This window comes from Xenopus laevis, chromosome 2S (genome assembly GCF_017654675.1).
Source record: "Xenopus laevis strain J_2021 chromosome 2S, Xenopus_laevis_v10.1, whole genome shotgun sequence".
NCBI classification, from domain to species: Eukaryota; Metazoa; Chordata; class Amphibia; order Anura; family Pipidae; genus Xenopus; species Xenopus laevis.
The window spans coordinates 106,851,864-106,866,978 of NC_054374.1; the positions used below are offsets into that span (position 1 = coordinate 106,851,864).

Here is a 15,115-nt window from a genome sequence, read left to right on the forward strand (position 1 = left end):
GCCCATGTTTTTTCCAAAACACTAAAATATTACTGTGCCCATCTTCTCATTCTTTTGCAAATTCACATTGAGCAAAAATATTTGCAAATGGCTCCCAAATGAGATGGGTGTTTGCGTGAGTGCAGGCACTGTGCGAGGTCATTGTGTGCGAAAATAGCATTGACAGTAATTAGATTTGCAACTTGCGAAAACTGTTTTTTGAGAAAAAAAAAGTTGTGGTGTAACACAGAGTGTTCACATAAATATTCACAATTTGCAATTATGCCATATTTACATAATTTTTTTTAATAAAAATTCACAATTCTGTTTGCCCATTAAATACACCACTTTCATCCAGCTTTATAAATCTAACCAGGGGCAGGGCAAATATTTTCACTGTGCGAATCATTCTGCTCTGTGAACTTTATAAATGAGCCCCACTGTGTTTCATGATAATCTCCAAAAATAGATGTTCTATATTTGTGCTAATGAGATTTTTATAACCTTTCCACAGTAGTTTGGTTGTCCAGTTGGTTCTGATTCATCCTATACTCAGGGTTGTCTTTATGTGGCTCCATGATCTTCTCCAAAATGTCACATCCCTGCTTTAATGCAAACCTGAGGTGATCCTATAGAGAAAATAAATATTAAAAATGTAAATTTTACCAAGAGAAACTAAAAGACAAACTTTCCTCCTTTTCCTGAGAGTGAAAGCTTTTTGGTTGTGCTAGTGATTTGTTGGGTTAAGTATGTCCAATGAGGGAATGATATTTAGTGCGTTGACCCATGAAGCTTAACCTAAGGCTAAAGTAGTCGAAGGGCAATGGCACAACAGCAACTCTGTAAACAAGTCACAAAATGTTTGCAATTATATCGGTAGGCGACTACCACATTTATGAGCAGTAGTCATCCTATTAATGACCTGGAGGTGGGCATTGAAAGTACTGTTTCTATTTTTGCAGATGATACTAAATTGTGCAGAACTATAGGTTCCATGCAGGATGCTGCCACTTTGCAAAGTGATCTGTCTAAACTGGAAAACTGGGCAGCAAACTGGAAAATGAGGTTCAATGTTGATAAATGCAAGGTTATGCACTTTGGCAAAAATAATATAAATGCAAGTTATACACTAAATGGCAATGTGTTGGGAGTTTCCTTAAATGAAAAGGATCTAGGGGTCTTTGTAGATAACACGTTGTCTAATTCTGGGCAGTGTCATTCTGTGGCTACTAAAGCAAATAAAGTTCTGTCTTGCATAAAAAAGGACATTAACTCAAGGGATGAAAACATAATTATGCCTCTTTATAGGTCCCTGGTAAGGCCTCATCTGGAGTATGCAGTGCAGTTTTGGACTCCAGTCCTTAAGAGGGATATAAATGAGCTGGAGAGAGTGCAGAGACGTGCAACTAAATTGGTTAGAGGGACGGAAGACTTAAATTATGAGGGTAGACTGTCAAGGTTGGGGTTGTTTTCTCTGGAAAAAAGGCGCTTGCGAGGGGACATGATTACACTTTACAAGTACATTAGAGGACATTATAGACAAATGGCAGGGGACCTTTTTACCCATAAAGTGGATCACCGTACCAGAGGCCACCCCTTTAGACTAGAAGAAAAGAACTTTCATTTGAAGCAACGTAGAGGGTTCTTCACAGTCAGGACAGTGAGGTTGTGGAATGCACTGCCGGGTGATGTTGTGATGGCTGATTCAGTTAATGCCTTTAAGAATGGCTTGGATGATTTTTTGAACAGACATAATATTAAAGGCTATTGTGATACTAAACTCTATAGTTAATATAGGTATGGGTATATAGAATTTTAATTAAAAGTAGGGAGGGGTGTGTGTATGGATGCTGGGTTTTCATTTGGAGGGGTTGAACTTGATGGACTTTGTCTTTTTTCAACCCAATTTAACTATGTAACTATGTAACTATGTAAGCCATGAGTGTACCTAATGGTTCAGGCTTTTGCCATTAAAATGTAAAAGGGCTATTCAGGGAGCCCTGTGAGCCATTGCCCTTTTCTATCAGTGTCTGAAGATTATGAAACTGAGGCAACAGAATACACATTCCTCTTTGCTTCAATTATCATAAGTATATCCAAATAAAGGGACATTCGCCATACACAGCCCCACCTCATTAGCTGTAAAAATAAAGAAGTGATTAAAATATTTTGCAGCATTACCTTCATTTTTTCCTCTTTCTCTGTGTGCGTATGTAGCAGTGAGCTTGTGGAGAGAATGTCATTTGGCAGCTCTGTCTCTGCCAGCTCTGTCCCAAAAGACTGGAGCATTTGGGCTGTCTGTTTCACCATGACAGCAAAGTTTTCAATAGCCTAAAAAATTTAAAAAAAAAAAACAAAATAAAGGGGTTCTAAATGATCAAATAACTGCATTTATATGGTTTAAAATGGCTGCAATATCTTGTATTTCTATGATGAAAATATAATTAGGTGAAAAATATGTATATCAAATCCTTCTAAAATAAACATTTCTATTAAATGCAATAAATGTATGTATAACATACTGTATAACAGATGAAATATGCAGTTTTAAGGTGGTTAAGCACAATGACATATATATTGGTCTATCTATTTCTATATATAAATTAACCAAAAAAGAATCACACTCACTGGATTTTCGTTAATATTAAAGAACACTTTTATTCGATAAGTAATAAAAGTTTCCTTCTTTAATTTGACCATAAGTCCTGTGAGTATGAATCTTTTTTTTAGTTAATTTATAATATAGGAGTAACTAGCACCTGTACATAGCTAGTTTTGTTTTCCAAGTGCATCAAATGTGGCTTGTTTATATTTATATCTATCTATATATACACGACACAACAGCCGTGAAAATCCCGTAAATTATTCATTATAAATGATGATTAGTGATATCAAAAGTTATAAGCAGTGATGTAATTTTTGTCACATTACTCACTGAAACGTGCCTATTCTAATAAATGTAGCCCTTGTTGTGATAGAAAATGAGGATATTAGTCATCTCTGAGTTCCATGTATAAATACCTGTATAAATACACTTTGCCATGGGCCTTGTGCTTTGGTCATGGAACTCTGTGGTAACTTATAATATATAGATAAACACTTTTTAGTAGAGTGTGGACAGGTTGGTTGCCTACTAATTACCGCTGCCGTCACTAATTTATATACATGCGCCTGCTCTGCTTCTTTGGTGATGTCAGAAGGGAAGGGTGGGGCGTGGGAAATAGCAATAGCAGCCACAAGCTTTTATATATGCAGAAGGCTTATGAACAGAGATACCAAAAGTATAAAACAGTGTGCACAATTCAGTATAAAAATGTGATGTTTAAAAAAATAAGCTTATTGGCTGTTTAAAAGAAGGCCAAAAGCATTAGGAAAAAATGTGCATATCACACTGAGTAATAACTATTAGATATTTCTAATATGTACATGTCCTGCCGACAGCAGCTGAACTTCCAACAATGTCCAATATCCCAAAAGGGAGCAGCTGGGAGTTCAAAAACAGTTCAACAACGGTAAAATGGCCATATCTGATATATATAGGTTCTTTCTAAACATAGGGACACAGTCATATAATAGCAACCCTTTCCTCTGCCTTATTTCATATGATGCTGTAATCAATCTCTTATAGTGGTCTTACCCATATAAAATGCAAACATTCTTTTATTTATCTTATTATTTAATGGGTGTGTTAATAAATAAGCCCAAATCCCTTGCATCATGCAAAATGAATATTTTCAGCTTTACAGAATATTACACACACTGGGGCTCATTTATCAACACTGGGCAAATTTGCCTATGGGCAGTTACCTATAGCAACCAATCAGTGATTAGCTTTTTGAAGCCAGCTGTAAGTAGAACAATAAATGCAGCAATTTGATTGGTTGCCATGGGTTACTGCCCATGGGCAAATTTGCCCAGTGTTGATAAATGACCCCCACTGAGTGACTAAGGTCTATGGAGACTGTATCACAATCTCAATCTGTTCGACTCCAAGCAATAGCTCTGCCTAAGGGACTTACAGTGCGATATGAGAGCCAGTCCTTATGGCAGTAATCCAGTGTGCCACCAAGATCTCGGGTCAGCTCGGTCTTGTCAATGTAACTATGGAGTTCTGTTGCTGAATTCAGCATTATGATCTGTACAGTTTTGAAAATAAAAGAGATATGGCAGACAAAGAATACAATACCTTTAGGTAACAAACAGTTTTTAGCCCTTCTCTTTTCTGCATGTAAATGAATGCACTGAGCCTAATCTGGACATTTGTTTATAAGCTGTCTTTATTTATGTAATGACCTGAAAAGACAATGTTTAAATAACCAGCTGTAACCAGTATTCAAATAACCAACCAAAATCAAAAGGAGCAAGGGATTTGTGGGCTGAGATGCTCTAAAAGAAATGCAAAACATACAGCATATGCCAAGGAAAATATGTTCCAAAACTCACAGATAGCCAAATGAGTTCATTTTGAAATATCATTACTTGGCAGGGATTAATTACACTAGGAACCAGGCAGCACCTAGAAATCATTAAAAAAAAAAAAGTCATAAAAAAAAATTTAAAGCTGAATTTCCCGCTAATGGGTAACTACACCAATTGTTATGCATCTGCTTATTTTAGATTGAAATTTTTACATTTTTGAATAAATATAGACATAAACCTCTAAAGAATGCATTTTACTATGTACTTTATGTAGTTACAGATGGTGTACACTAACTTGTGACCCACGCTGCTGCATTTTTTTCCCTACTAAAATGTATAGTGACAAGTACAATATGTTCCAATTATAGTGGCAAGGAATGGCAAGTGTAAGGGGTAGATATCATAAACATGTAATAATTTTATTATACGTAAATAGCATTATGTCATGGAAAAGAGATCCCATTGAGGAGGTTCTAGGGCAGGTTCTTCTCTGTGTCACTTTTTCCCTAGAGAGGCTATATACTGGGGAAGAGTAATGGCCCACTATTTGATGGATGTGAGAAAATAAGTGAATTATACCAGGGAGCCTGGGGCTTACCACATTTAAGAGGTACCTGAAGGAGTTAGGTTAGGAATTAGGTTAGCTAATGGTAGGTTAGACCCATGGAGTTCACTGTAGGTGGCGAGAGATAATTGTAGGCCAGCTAACTGAGCAGCTGAGGCTCACCAGACAGGGAATCAGTGAACAGGGAAACTAGGACTAGATTCCATTGCCGGCTGAGCCAAGTGTGGCCTGTGAAGTACAGAGCCCGTCGCCACTACCCCTGACCAGAAGAGAAAGGCAAGTAGGTAGGCAATAGATGGGCCCATTCGCCTGGAAATGCTTCTTCTGTTTGGTGGTAATAATACTGGATTCATGTGACAACCATTATTGGAGAAAATGTATTGGCGACTGTAAGTAGGGTTGTTCCAGTGTTCATTTGCAAGATTGTGTGGCCATTCAGTTTATTCTCCTCTTAGTGTTTAACTACAAGTTTCCTCTGTTCTATGACACTGGCGTGTACCCTAAGGGGTTAATTATGCCAATTACTACAGAAGTATTTTTGCAAAGCATTACAAGAGTGGACCTGTTTGCAATTGGTGACTATGGACCCAAGCTTACACTGACAACATACAGTAAATTGCTTTTCAGAAGCAATTGCCCAAACATATATGTTTGTTGCATGTGCAGTAATTTAAGGATTCCTGGTCTTACAAAAGAAATAAGAACAATGTAAGAAAATATGTTATTGAAGCTTAGTCCTAGTCCAAGGGCAGAGAATCAGCCCAATTAAGCTCACATATCATTCTACAAGACCCTATTGCCATGTGATAATGTGAAAATGGATCAATGGATACTTACCGGTACTTTCATTTTAAAGTCATCTTTGTTGAATTTGAATGCAATATCCGAGAGGGTGCGCTGCAATAGTCCCGATGGGCGCAGGACTATAACAAGCTGTAAATTCCCAGGAAAAGATGCCTGTGAGGAAAAAAATATATGTTTTTTTACTTGTGTCTTATAAAATATAATAGTAATAACGAAAAAAAAGGTAAAACCCCCCTCTAGACCAAAAATGGGATCTTTACAGAGGGCCAGTGGAAATCATTGTGACATTCCCCCACTGTCCATTTATTTCCATGGCATTTTGAAAGGCGTTTTTATCAAAGAGTGAACTTTCACTCATTGATAAATTCTGCTTTAAAAATCCCATAGAAATGAATGGAGAGTGTTGGAATATCACTGTAGATGACTGTGGTGACCTCTAATTGATAAATATACCCCATTTTGTTTAATAAACAGACCTGTTCCTGTACTTGTTTGTAGAGAGGCATAGACCCTGCAAGCCAGTACAGCAAAATGTCTAGCCTACTGTATGTTCAAAGCTAACTCTATGGCTGCGCTACTTATACTGTAAATGCAATTCTCTCTGCACCTTAAACTGAAGTGTTAATGTCTAAAACTGCTTTTATGAGAATGGCAGCTTACATAACACCTATAATCTGGTGAAAGTTCCTAGAACAATAAAGAGCAACACTGAAGTACAGATTCCAATGACAGAACAAAGGAGACACTGTAGTTCATGCTTGGGCTAAAAATAAGTGTTAAACCAAAAAATGCACAGAGTGTACGAGATAGACTATACAGAAAGTGGTTACCTGCTAAGCATGTCCAGTAACAGCCTATTCAAACAAACTACTCTTTTTAAACAATAGAATACTAGTAACTAATTGGCTGGTAGAAGAACAGGACAAGTGGTGCCCTTGTTTCTATGTAGAACACCCGTGGAGCAGTATTGCTTGAGATACTGAGAGTTGAGTTTTCAATAATTAGTTTTAGATGCCTTTACTCCTAACATTCCGGACATTCTAGGATACAATTCGAATTCCTGGCACAGGCAGTATTTTACATTACACATCAGGGGATGTAAAATTGAGGTTACACTGTATTTTGCTATTAATGGATGCTTTCTGCCTGAAACACCAAATAAGCACCTTCCATTGCTTTACACACTGGTAATATACAGTATACACTACATACCCAAAATATGTGGACAACAAACACCACACTTATATGTGCATTACATTTTAAAACTACAGGCATTAATATAGAGTTGGTCCAACCTTTCTACTAGATTTTGGAAATGGCTGTGGGTATTTGCTCCCATTTAGACTTAAGACTATCAGATGTTGGGTGATGGGTGTCAGGTCGGGGTTCCGTTTAGGCCATTCAAGTACACAGATAATTTCTCTACCCTTGTTTTACTGTTCCTTTAAGGATGAGCAAACACTTTCACTGTGCTAGAATTTTGCCAAAAAAACTTGGCCTGTTGGGCCAGAAAAAAAAACAGATGTCATTCTTATCCTCCCTTCTCCATATTATACAAACATCTAGACCTACTGCACCAACATATCAACAAATCAGTGACTGATTTCACCAATAAAACCTGTGCAGGATGTGATCCTAGTTTGCAGACATCAATACAGACAGCAAAAACACATAGGACATTATTTAGGAGGTGTGGGGGGAGGGGTTTGCATTGACAAATAATTTCTTTCTCAACATATTATTGTATGTCCCATGCAATTTCACAAATATATCCCAATGGAATAATGTATAATAGAGGAAATAAAGCTGGCCATACATAGACTTATGAATGCTGCCAAGTGGATTCATCCAGACCGAGATGGCAGTTTATCGGCTCCTGAATGCGTCCACAATGGGCCTGCCAAACTGATATCTGGCTGAAAATCAACTAGATATTACTTACACTTCTTGCCTGACAGGTCTCAGTAGGCCCCTCTCTATGATCCTATGAGCCCAATTCGGAATAGAATTTCGGGTGGACAAATCATGCCCTGATTACTTGTTTGGTGACCTTGCCAAACAAGTGGATCTGCCTGTGTATGGTCAGCTTCAGAAGTAATGGCCATAGTTTATGTCCAGGGCCAGTATTAGACTAGGGCAGAGAAGGCATTTGACCTGAACCAGAAGGTTTCCAGTTGATCAAGGAAAGTAGTCCTGACATAGAAACATGAACTCATGAGAAAAATATGTCTTGGTATTACTATCAAGCAGGTGCAATCTGGAGCCATTCAGCTGTTGTTCAACTGCAACTCTTATAGCAGAAGTTTGGAAATCTCTGATTTAATGAGTTATATTATAGTTTTGTTTAACAGGTTGGTGTCACTATCCTCCTTCATTGGCAAGGCCACCTTCTTCTCTAACTCTGGTTCTTTTTCTCTAAAATACTCTCTGTATATGACAGTAGTGTTATAAAAATGAACAAATAACACACTACAGAAGCTACATGTTGTGTGAATGCATGTCTCTCTACTCTAAAATTCAATGTAATAACCCCCACTCCTACAGTGCAAGCTATAATACAGAAATAAATGACAATGCCACAATAATTTAACCTAGCCCACTGAATGAAGAAAATAACTCAAGTCCATTCATTAATCAGAATTTAGTCTTAAATCGCAGATATATTACTGATGTGCGTGCCACTGATAATGCCTCAGGCCTAAGACATACATTCAGTATAAAAATGTAAGAATTGTGGGCAGCATCTAGCCAACCAATAACTTATTAAAGTGTAGGAAACGTAGTAATTAGGTGTTCAGATTGGTTCTACCTTGAAGATATGTTACTACTCTGTAACTAATGCAGCACATTCCCTATATCTAGTGAAACAATTTATATACATCCAGCTTTTTAATAGATGTATTTTGCATAGTGAAAGCTTTTAAATAGCCGTTTTAATGACAAGGAATGATTTGTATTTTAATAAATAAAGGCAAAGACTCTGTCACGCTTATTATTAATATTATGATATACCAAAATCCAAGGCAATATTGTCAGGCTAGCACTTCACGTAACCCAGAATAAAATAATCATCAAGGATATTAGATGTAATGTTAGCATAGGGAAAACAAGGACAAGCAGTGTGAGGCTTACCGTAATCTTCAGAATGGATGTTTTTACTGAGGTCCATTTGTCCAGTCTTCGGTCGATCACTAGGATGAAGCCAATTCCCGCATCTTCTAAACTAAAATTGAAAGCCAGAAATAGGAATAGATACTGTGGGTATGATTCATCCACATGCCACTCTTCTTGTCACTGTGCTGCATTTTTTTTAACCCAGTCCTGGTTCTGTGACAGCAGAACAAATGTAGATGGGTTTACATGGGAATGACATCACCAGCACATGTGAGGTGCATGCAGCAGATCCTGGCCCATGCATTGCCAGCAGTCACTCCCTCCCTAGCTACACACATTGAGGATTTGATTCTGCATGCCCTTGATTTTCTCTCTAGCACCATCAGTTCCACTTGCCTTCCAGTGCGCACGCATCTTTTGCTCAATTGCAGACACTGCATTATCTATTCAGTTACAAACAAATCCACTCACTGCAGCATTTTTGCATCCACATAGATTGAATATCCTTGGCTTGTATAAATCTTATGAAATCACCCAGAAAGGTAGTCCCCTTCCCACCGCCAATGTATTGATTCTGTTTACAGATCCTAGACCCCCTCCTCTATTCCAGAATACTGACACTGGCTATTTTTCTCCTTTCTGCTCTGTTTAGCTTCATATGGTATACTGGCTGCTTACAAATGAATGCCTCTGCTTCTAGCCTCTGTGATTTCCCAGGCATCAAACATGCTGTGCAAGCGCTTAAGTGGGGGCTGGGACCAATCACAGCATCTTATGGCAGTAAAAAGACAAATGTTAAGTGACTAGCCAGAATAGCTAATTACAGCAATTAATTAATTACAACACTGCGGAGGACTTTAAACAAAAAAAGGTGACTGTTTAAAGAACATTAGTGATATAAAATGCAGTGCTAATAAATATTAATTTATACATTTTCCCAAGTTGATTATGCTGGTATAATTAATTTATAGTGACCATTGATTAAATAGGATAAAAACCCCACTGTTTGATTTTATAAAGTCGGAAGAAAATGAAAAAATAGTAGGTGGAGTTGTCCCACTTTCTACTGCCTGATAATTTCTGTCCCTGGGACACCACAAAGATGGAGGAGGCAGAGTAACTGGGACTGTGGTCTCAAAGGCTATTGTAATCTACAAAACCACAAATCCACTGCCTCTTGAGATTATAGTGGAAAGAGGAGCAAGACAAAAAGTATGTGCCGAGCAGCAGGCTGATGATTCACCCCCTTCCTATATGATTTGATTTCGGATCGGTTTAAAAATGAAATAATTGCCATCTAAAAGATTTTTGTGCGTTTTGCAAAGCGAATGTAAATCTTCCCGGGACACACGATTTAAATCACTTCCGTGTGTTGCGTCATTCTGAAACTATCGTAGGAACTAGCAGATCACACCATGCCTTCTCTCGTACGGGAGTCATAGTTCCTGCCATTCCCAAGTTGCCTCAATACGTCATCATGTACAGAGGGAATGTCTTAATATGTTAATTACTAGGCCATTTAAACTGGCACTTTAAAACAGATTAATTTATTAAGTGATTGGCACTATTTCTTAATTATTGGTGTTTTTATTGGGTTTCTATACATATATTTATTTAGTCTTACACTACACATGGCATGATGCTAGATGTTCCCCTTCAGGAGATGTACCATGAGTAAAGCTAGAAGAGTTGGAGAAAGGGAGGCGACATACTGCATAAATATCTATTACATTCCAAATTCTCTTTAAGTTATAAATAAAACTAAGGCTTGATGCTTTCCCATGCGCTGAATGGCTGTAAAGTGCACAGGTAACACCACTGATGGAGGGTCTATTTCCTTTCTTTCTTTGTTTCTTTCGCTCTCTCTCTGTCTGTTAGGACCTATAACTAACCTCTGGATACCATATTGACAATAAAACTCATCGTCAAAATAGAAGCACATAATGAAAGAATTAAAGGACTTCCATTAACAATAAGCTGGTAATGCCATTCTGTACAGTTCAACAGATGCCACAGCACAAGTAGATGTCCTGATAAGCAACAGAATATGTGGCTGGGCATCACCCATTTAGAACCAAAGGGTGCCATAATCACAAAGTTGAAAGGTCTTAACTCATTTACTACACCACTATGGTGACCCCCCAGTGCCCCAGTCCGACCCTGGTCCCATACACTGGAAGGTAAGCTGTTGAATCGGTCTCAAGGACCCAAACCAGCAGCTTAATATCTGCCTGTGTATGGCCACCTTTTAGAAACCAAGGGAAACGTGAATTTGCTTATCAGCGATTGAAAAATGCAGTAACGGTAATAATTTCCAGTGCTCATAAATCGAATCATCTAAAAACACACTAGAAGCACAAATATTACTTTCATAAGCATTTGGTAAGAATCTCAAACAGACTTTAAAAGGTAAATATTAAATCAGCACCAAATGTATGTACATTTTCTTACACTGGCACACTTGTCAGATAGCTGAGTACATTCTGGAACTCTTTTTCTGGAATCTCACTAAATGCTGGATATTCAGGAAATGTGATGACTGGGGAGCCATTTTCCCCTCGTCCACCTGTAGGGAAAAAAACTAAATATTTAGATTACTGTGATTCTTCTAAGTTATTAAACTTTGCCTTATATAATAGAAGTCTCATTTCTACTTATTAGACAGAGAGCTCTGATGAAGTGCCAGTAACTCTGGGCACGAAACGATTCGGCTGAACTGCACTATTGATTGCCACTGTATGTCACATTGTTTGCTGGAATAAAGCCATAATTGATGAAGATAATACATCCCCTATTTTTTCCGGCTGAGTGCCCGCACTATTTGAGCTCATCTTGTTCTGTGTGGAGTTGGGATTGCTTGTGCCTGTGGAGTTCTCGCGGGATGCCGCTGGAGGGGAGATGTGCTTCTAAGACCCTGAGTGGGTGAGCTCCGCTATTTCTCCTCATTACCTGTTTTTCACACTACTTATTAGACAGGACAGGTTTTCTAAAACTGCTGTATAACAAAGGTAGACTATTTATGGAAAGCCTTGTCTGAATGTCTGATATGTTGCATTAACGGTGATGAGGGCATTTGCATTTTATATAATCAAAAAAACACTGAAAACAATGAGGTCTGGCCACCATGTGTCCAGACAAAAAGCTAATATTCCTGCTAAATAATTGCACAACTTTCCACAAGGACACTGTGCCCATTTCTCTCCATTCATTGCAATGCACAAAGCATTCCAGGAAGAGTTTCAGGCTGATGTTGGAAACAATACAATATATGGTGCTTGGTTTTGAATTATCCTTTATAAACCCCATGTTCTAGGATAGGTTAGTGAATAAACTCCATGTTCTATGACAGGTTAGCGAATAAACTCCATGAACTACAGATGAAGCCACTTGGATTTGTGAGATAAATGCGTCATGACTCATGGTTAATTGAAGAAACTGCGTTATCTAAAGTCATCTTAACTCATTTAATGCATTTAACCTTTTCATTAGCATACCAAAGCACCATTGTGAACAATGGTGAATGCTTTAATTAGATGGGATGTTGTGACGCAGTTTTCTGTGTTAAATGAGATAAATGGGATATCTGTGTTTAGTTATTCTGTGTCAAACAGACAAACCAAAGTGGCTGCATCTGTAGGATAGGTTAGCGAATAAACGCCATATACTAGGATAGGTTAGTGAATACATCCCATGTACTAGGAAAGGTTAGCGAACAGTGATGGGAGAATCTCACCCATTTTGCTTTGCTGAAAATTTGTGAAATGGTGAAAAATTGGCGACAATTTTTTTTTGATGCACAACATTTTTTTCCCACACATTGGAGTCTATGGATGTCTTTTTCATGCTGAAACCTGGTGAAAAATTTTGCTCATCGCTATTAGCAAATAAACCCCACAACATTGAGAGACAACTGATTGAATTATTATTTATGAACACTAGAGGGCTCTGGACTCTTGTAAAACACCATTGAGTTGGGACAACTGTCACAGTATAGCTATCTATAGATTGTACTTTAATTCATGAAATAAAATAGGGGACTGGTCACATTTAAAGAAAAACTTCTTCAATGCTGATGTATATTCACTGTGGCATTTTACACTGTAAACTCTCTGTTGCCAGCTTAATCCAAAGCACATGAAAAAAATAAATCTGCTTTATAATATTAATAATAAACTAGTAAATAGCATTTCAGTCTTTTAAAAGCTCAGACTGCTGCACACAAGCACTGCTATGGAGAGCAAATGAGGTTCAGAGTCTGGCTGGTGGTGGCTGGCTGAAGTAACCCAACATCTGAGGAAGAACAAGTAGGCTTAAATTATTAAAAATAAAAACAAATATACTAGTCTGTATTTTGGAGCCTGTCCATATTTATTTTTAGAAATAAAGAGCACACCGTATTTAACAAAGGTTTTGCAAATAAAGGGTGTCTTATATATTGCCATGGAGTCACTAGCTCAAGATCTGAGGGAAGATCTAGACTTGGAACCACATTTGAATGTAAGTGCTACTTACTAGTCGTTCCTCATTTTTCCCATTGTTTGCTCAATTGAAGAAAATGAGGTAGGAGGAAAATGTGGTGAAGCCAAAGCTGGAGCAATACAGCACACATGGCCCACCTTGAGCTCTGGTTAAACAATCACTTTTTATCTCAAACTTGCTCAAGTACCCCCCCCCCCATTGTCCTACACCAGGTTGGTGTATTACTGGAAGCACTTGAAGACCTGACATCAAGTACTACACCAGGTACCCCCCCCCCCAATGGAAAGCAAACAGAAAAGTGAAGTTGTAAGAAATGGAATAGGATACAAGATGAGAATGCAATAGTAATATGCGTGAGTACATTTTTAACTCTCTTCAGCCTTTTTGATGAAAGGGTCACTGCTACCATCAATGTTTAAAAAAAGAAACACATAACATACTTTGATGTTAAAAGACTGTATATTATCACCAGTATATCTTTTTTTATGTCTCCGAGAAACCTAACATGTAACGTAATAAAATTTTAAAGGCCCCACAAACCTGAGCAATTTTATTTACAAAGGAAGAAAATTGTTGCAATTTCAATAGACCATAAAGATCATGTAAAGCTTTTTGCAAACCCTGTCACAATACTGTCAGGTATTCTTCAACACAGCAGCAAAACAAAACTCGTTTTAAGGCAGCATTCCACATGAGTTTTTATTATATTTTACCTTTGACAATAATAGCAGCAGTTTTATTCCATGACATAGTGTAAGAGGGTAAAGGTTTGGTAAACCTTTCGTTTACCAGCAAGGTTGGGTCCTTTATTATAATTAGGAGGGGAGCAGGTCCCTTAGCAGTGTATGGTGTCAGATTTGCCCTTGGTTATAAAACGGAAAGCACAGATGTGTTCAGTCTCTTTTGGCTCCTGCTCCTTCACTTCCTGGGTAGTTAGCTAAGCGGTCAGAGGCTCCAACAAGGAGGCTAATAAGGGTTAGTACTCTGCTGTGTGGATGAGGGACACAAGTGGCCAGGCTCAGGAATAGAAAGATTCCCGGAGTAAGCTTCACCTAGCACTGGTGACTGTTCACCAAAGTACTAATGCCATCACTGTGATTGTGTGTATACTATCTGATTTAAGACTAAAGCACTTGCTGATTAAAATCTGTAAGAGCAACACCCACTAAGGGTAAGGCCACACTAAGCGATAGCGCGGCGATTTGACTCGCCGCGACTATTCGCCGCGACTTTTAATCCTCAATCGCTGGCGAAACTTTGGCGCTGGCGTCTATGGGGAATCGCTGCGTAAAAACACACGCGGCGATCTTTTTTCTATTGTCGCTCGAAATCGCCTAGCGAGGCGATTTCGAGCGACAATAGAAAAAAGATCGCCGCGTGTGTTTTTACGCTGGCGATTTTGCGCGATTTCCCATAGACGCCAGCGCCAAAGTTTCGCCAGCGATTGAGGATTAAAAGTCGCGGCGAATAGTCGCGGCGAGTCAAATCGCCGCGCTATCGCTTAGTGTGGCCTTACCCTAAAGAGAATTTGTGCAATATCAATCACTAAAGTGTTTTATCTGATTTAAAGAACCTCTGGCGGACAAATGTATTTCAAACAAGCTTTGTGTATGAAATCAGGGTGGTTAACCCATCCTTCAACATTAAGGGGCAAATTCACTAACTTCCGGAAATTCGCCAGCGACGGCTTCGCTCACATCGCCACACTTCGCCAGGACAACGCTAATTCACTAAAATCCGAAGGGCGGGGAACAA

At 38.4% G+C, this 15,115-nt stretch overlaps 1 protein-coding gene across 8 annotated transcripts in view; it reads right to left on the minus strand.

Annotated features, from left to right (window-relative positions):
* Window positions 1-15,115, minus strand: part of LOC108709735 (guanine nucleotide exchange factor DBS) — a 105,494-nt gene that overhangs the window by 29,222 nt on the left and 61,157 nt on the right. For 6 of the 8 annotated variants that reach the window (XM_041584242.1, XM_041584239.1, XM_041584240.1 and 3 more), the window contains 6 exons: window positions 11,333-11,447; window positions 8,900-8,990; window positions 5,801-5,920; window positions 3,999-4,115; window positions 2,161-2,310; window positions 484-608 (listed from right to left, as the gene is read on the minus strand). In XM_041584242.1, the coding sequence (XP_041440176.1) occupies window positions 484-608; window positions 2,161-2,310; window positions 3,999-4,115; window positions 5,801-5,920; window positions 8,900-8,990; window positions 11,333-11,447 (718 nt within the window). Of the gene's footprint in view, window positions 1-483; window positions 609-2,160; window positions 2,311-3,998; window positions 4,116-5,800; window positions 5,921-8,899; window positions 8,991-9,352; window positions 9,739-11,332; window positions 11,448-15,115 lie in introns of those variants that run through there. The other 2 variants (XM_041584245.1, XM_041584246.1) reach the window with 2 other exon arrangements.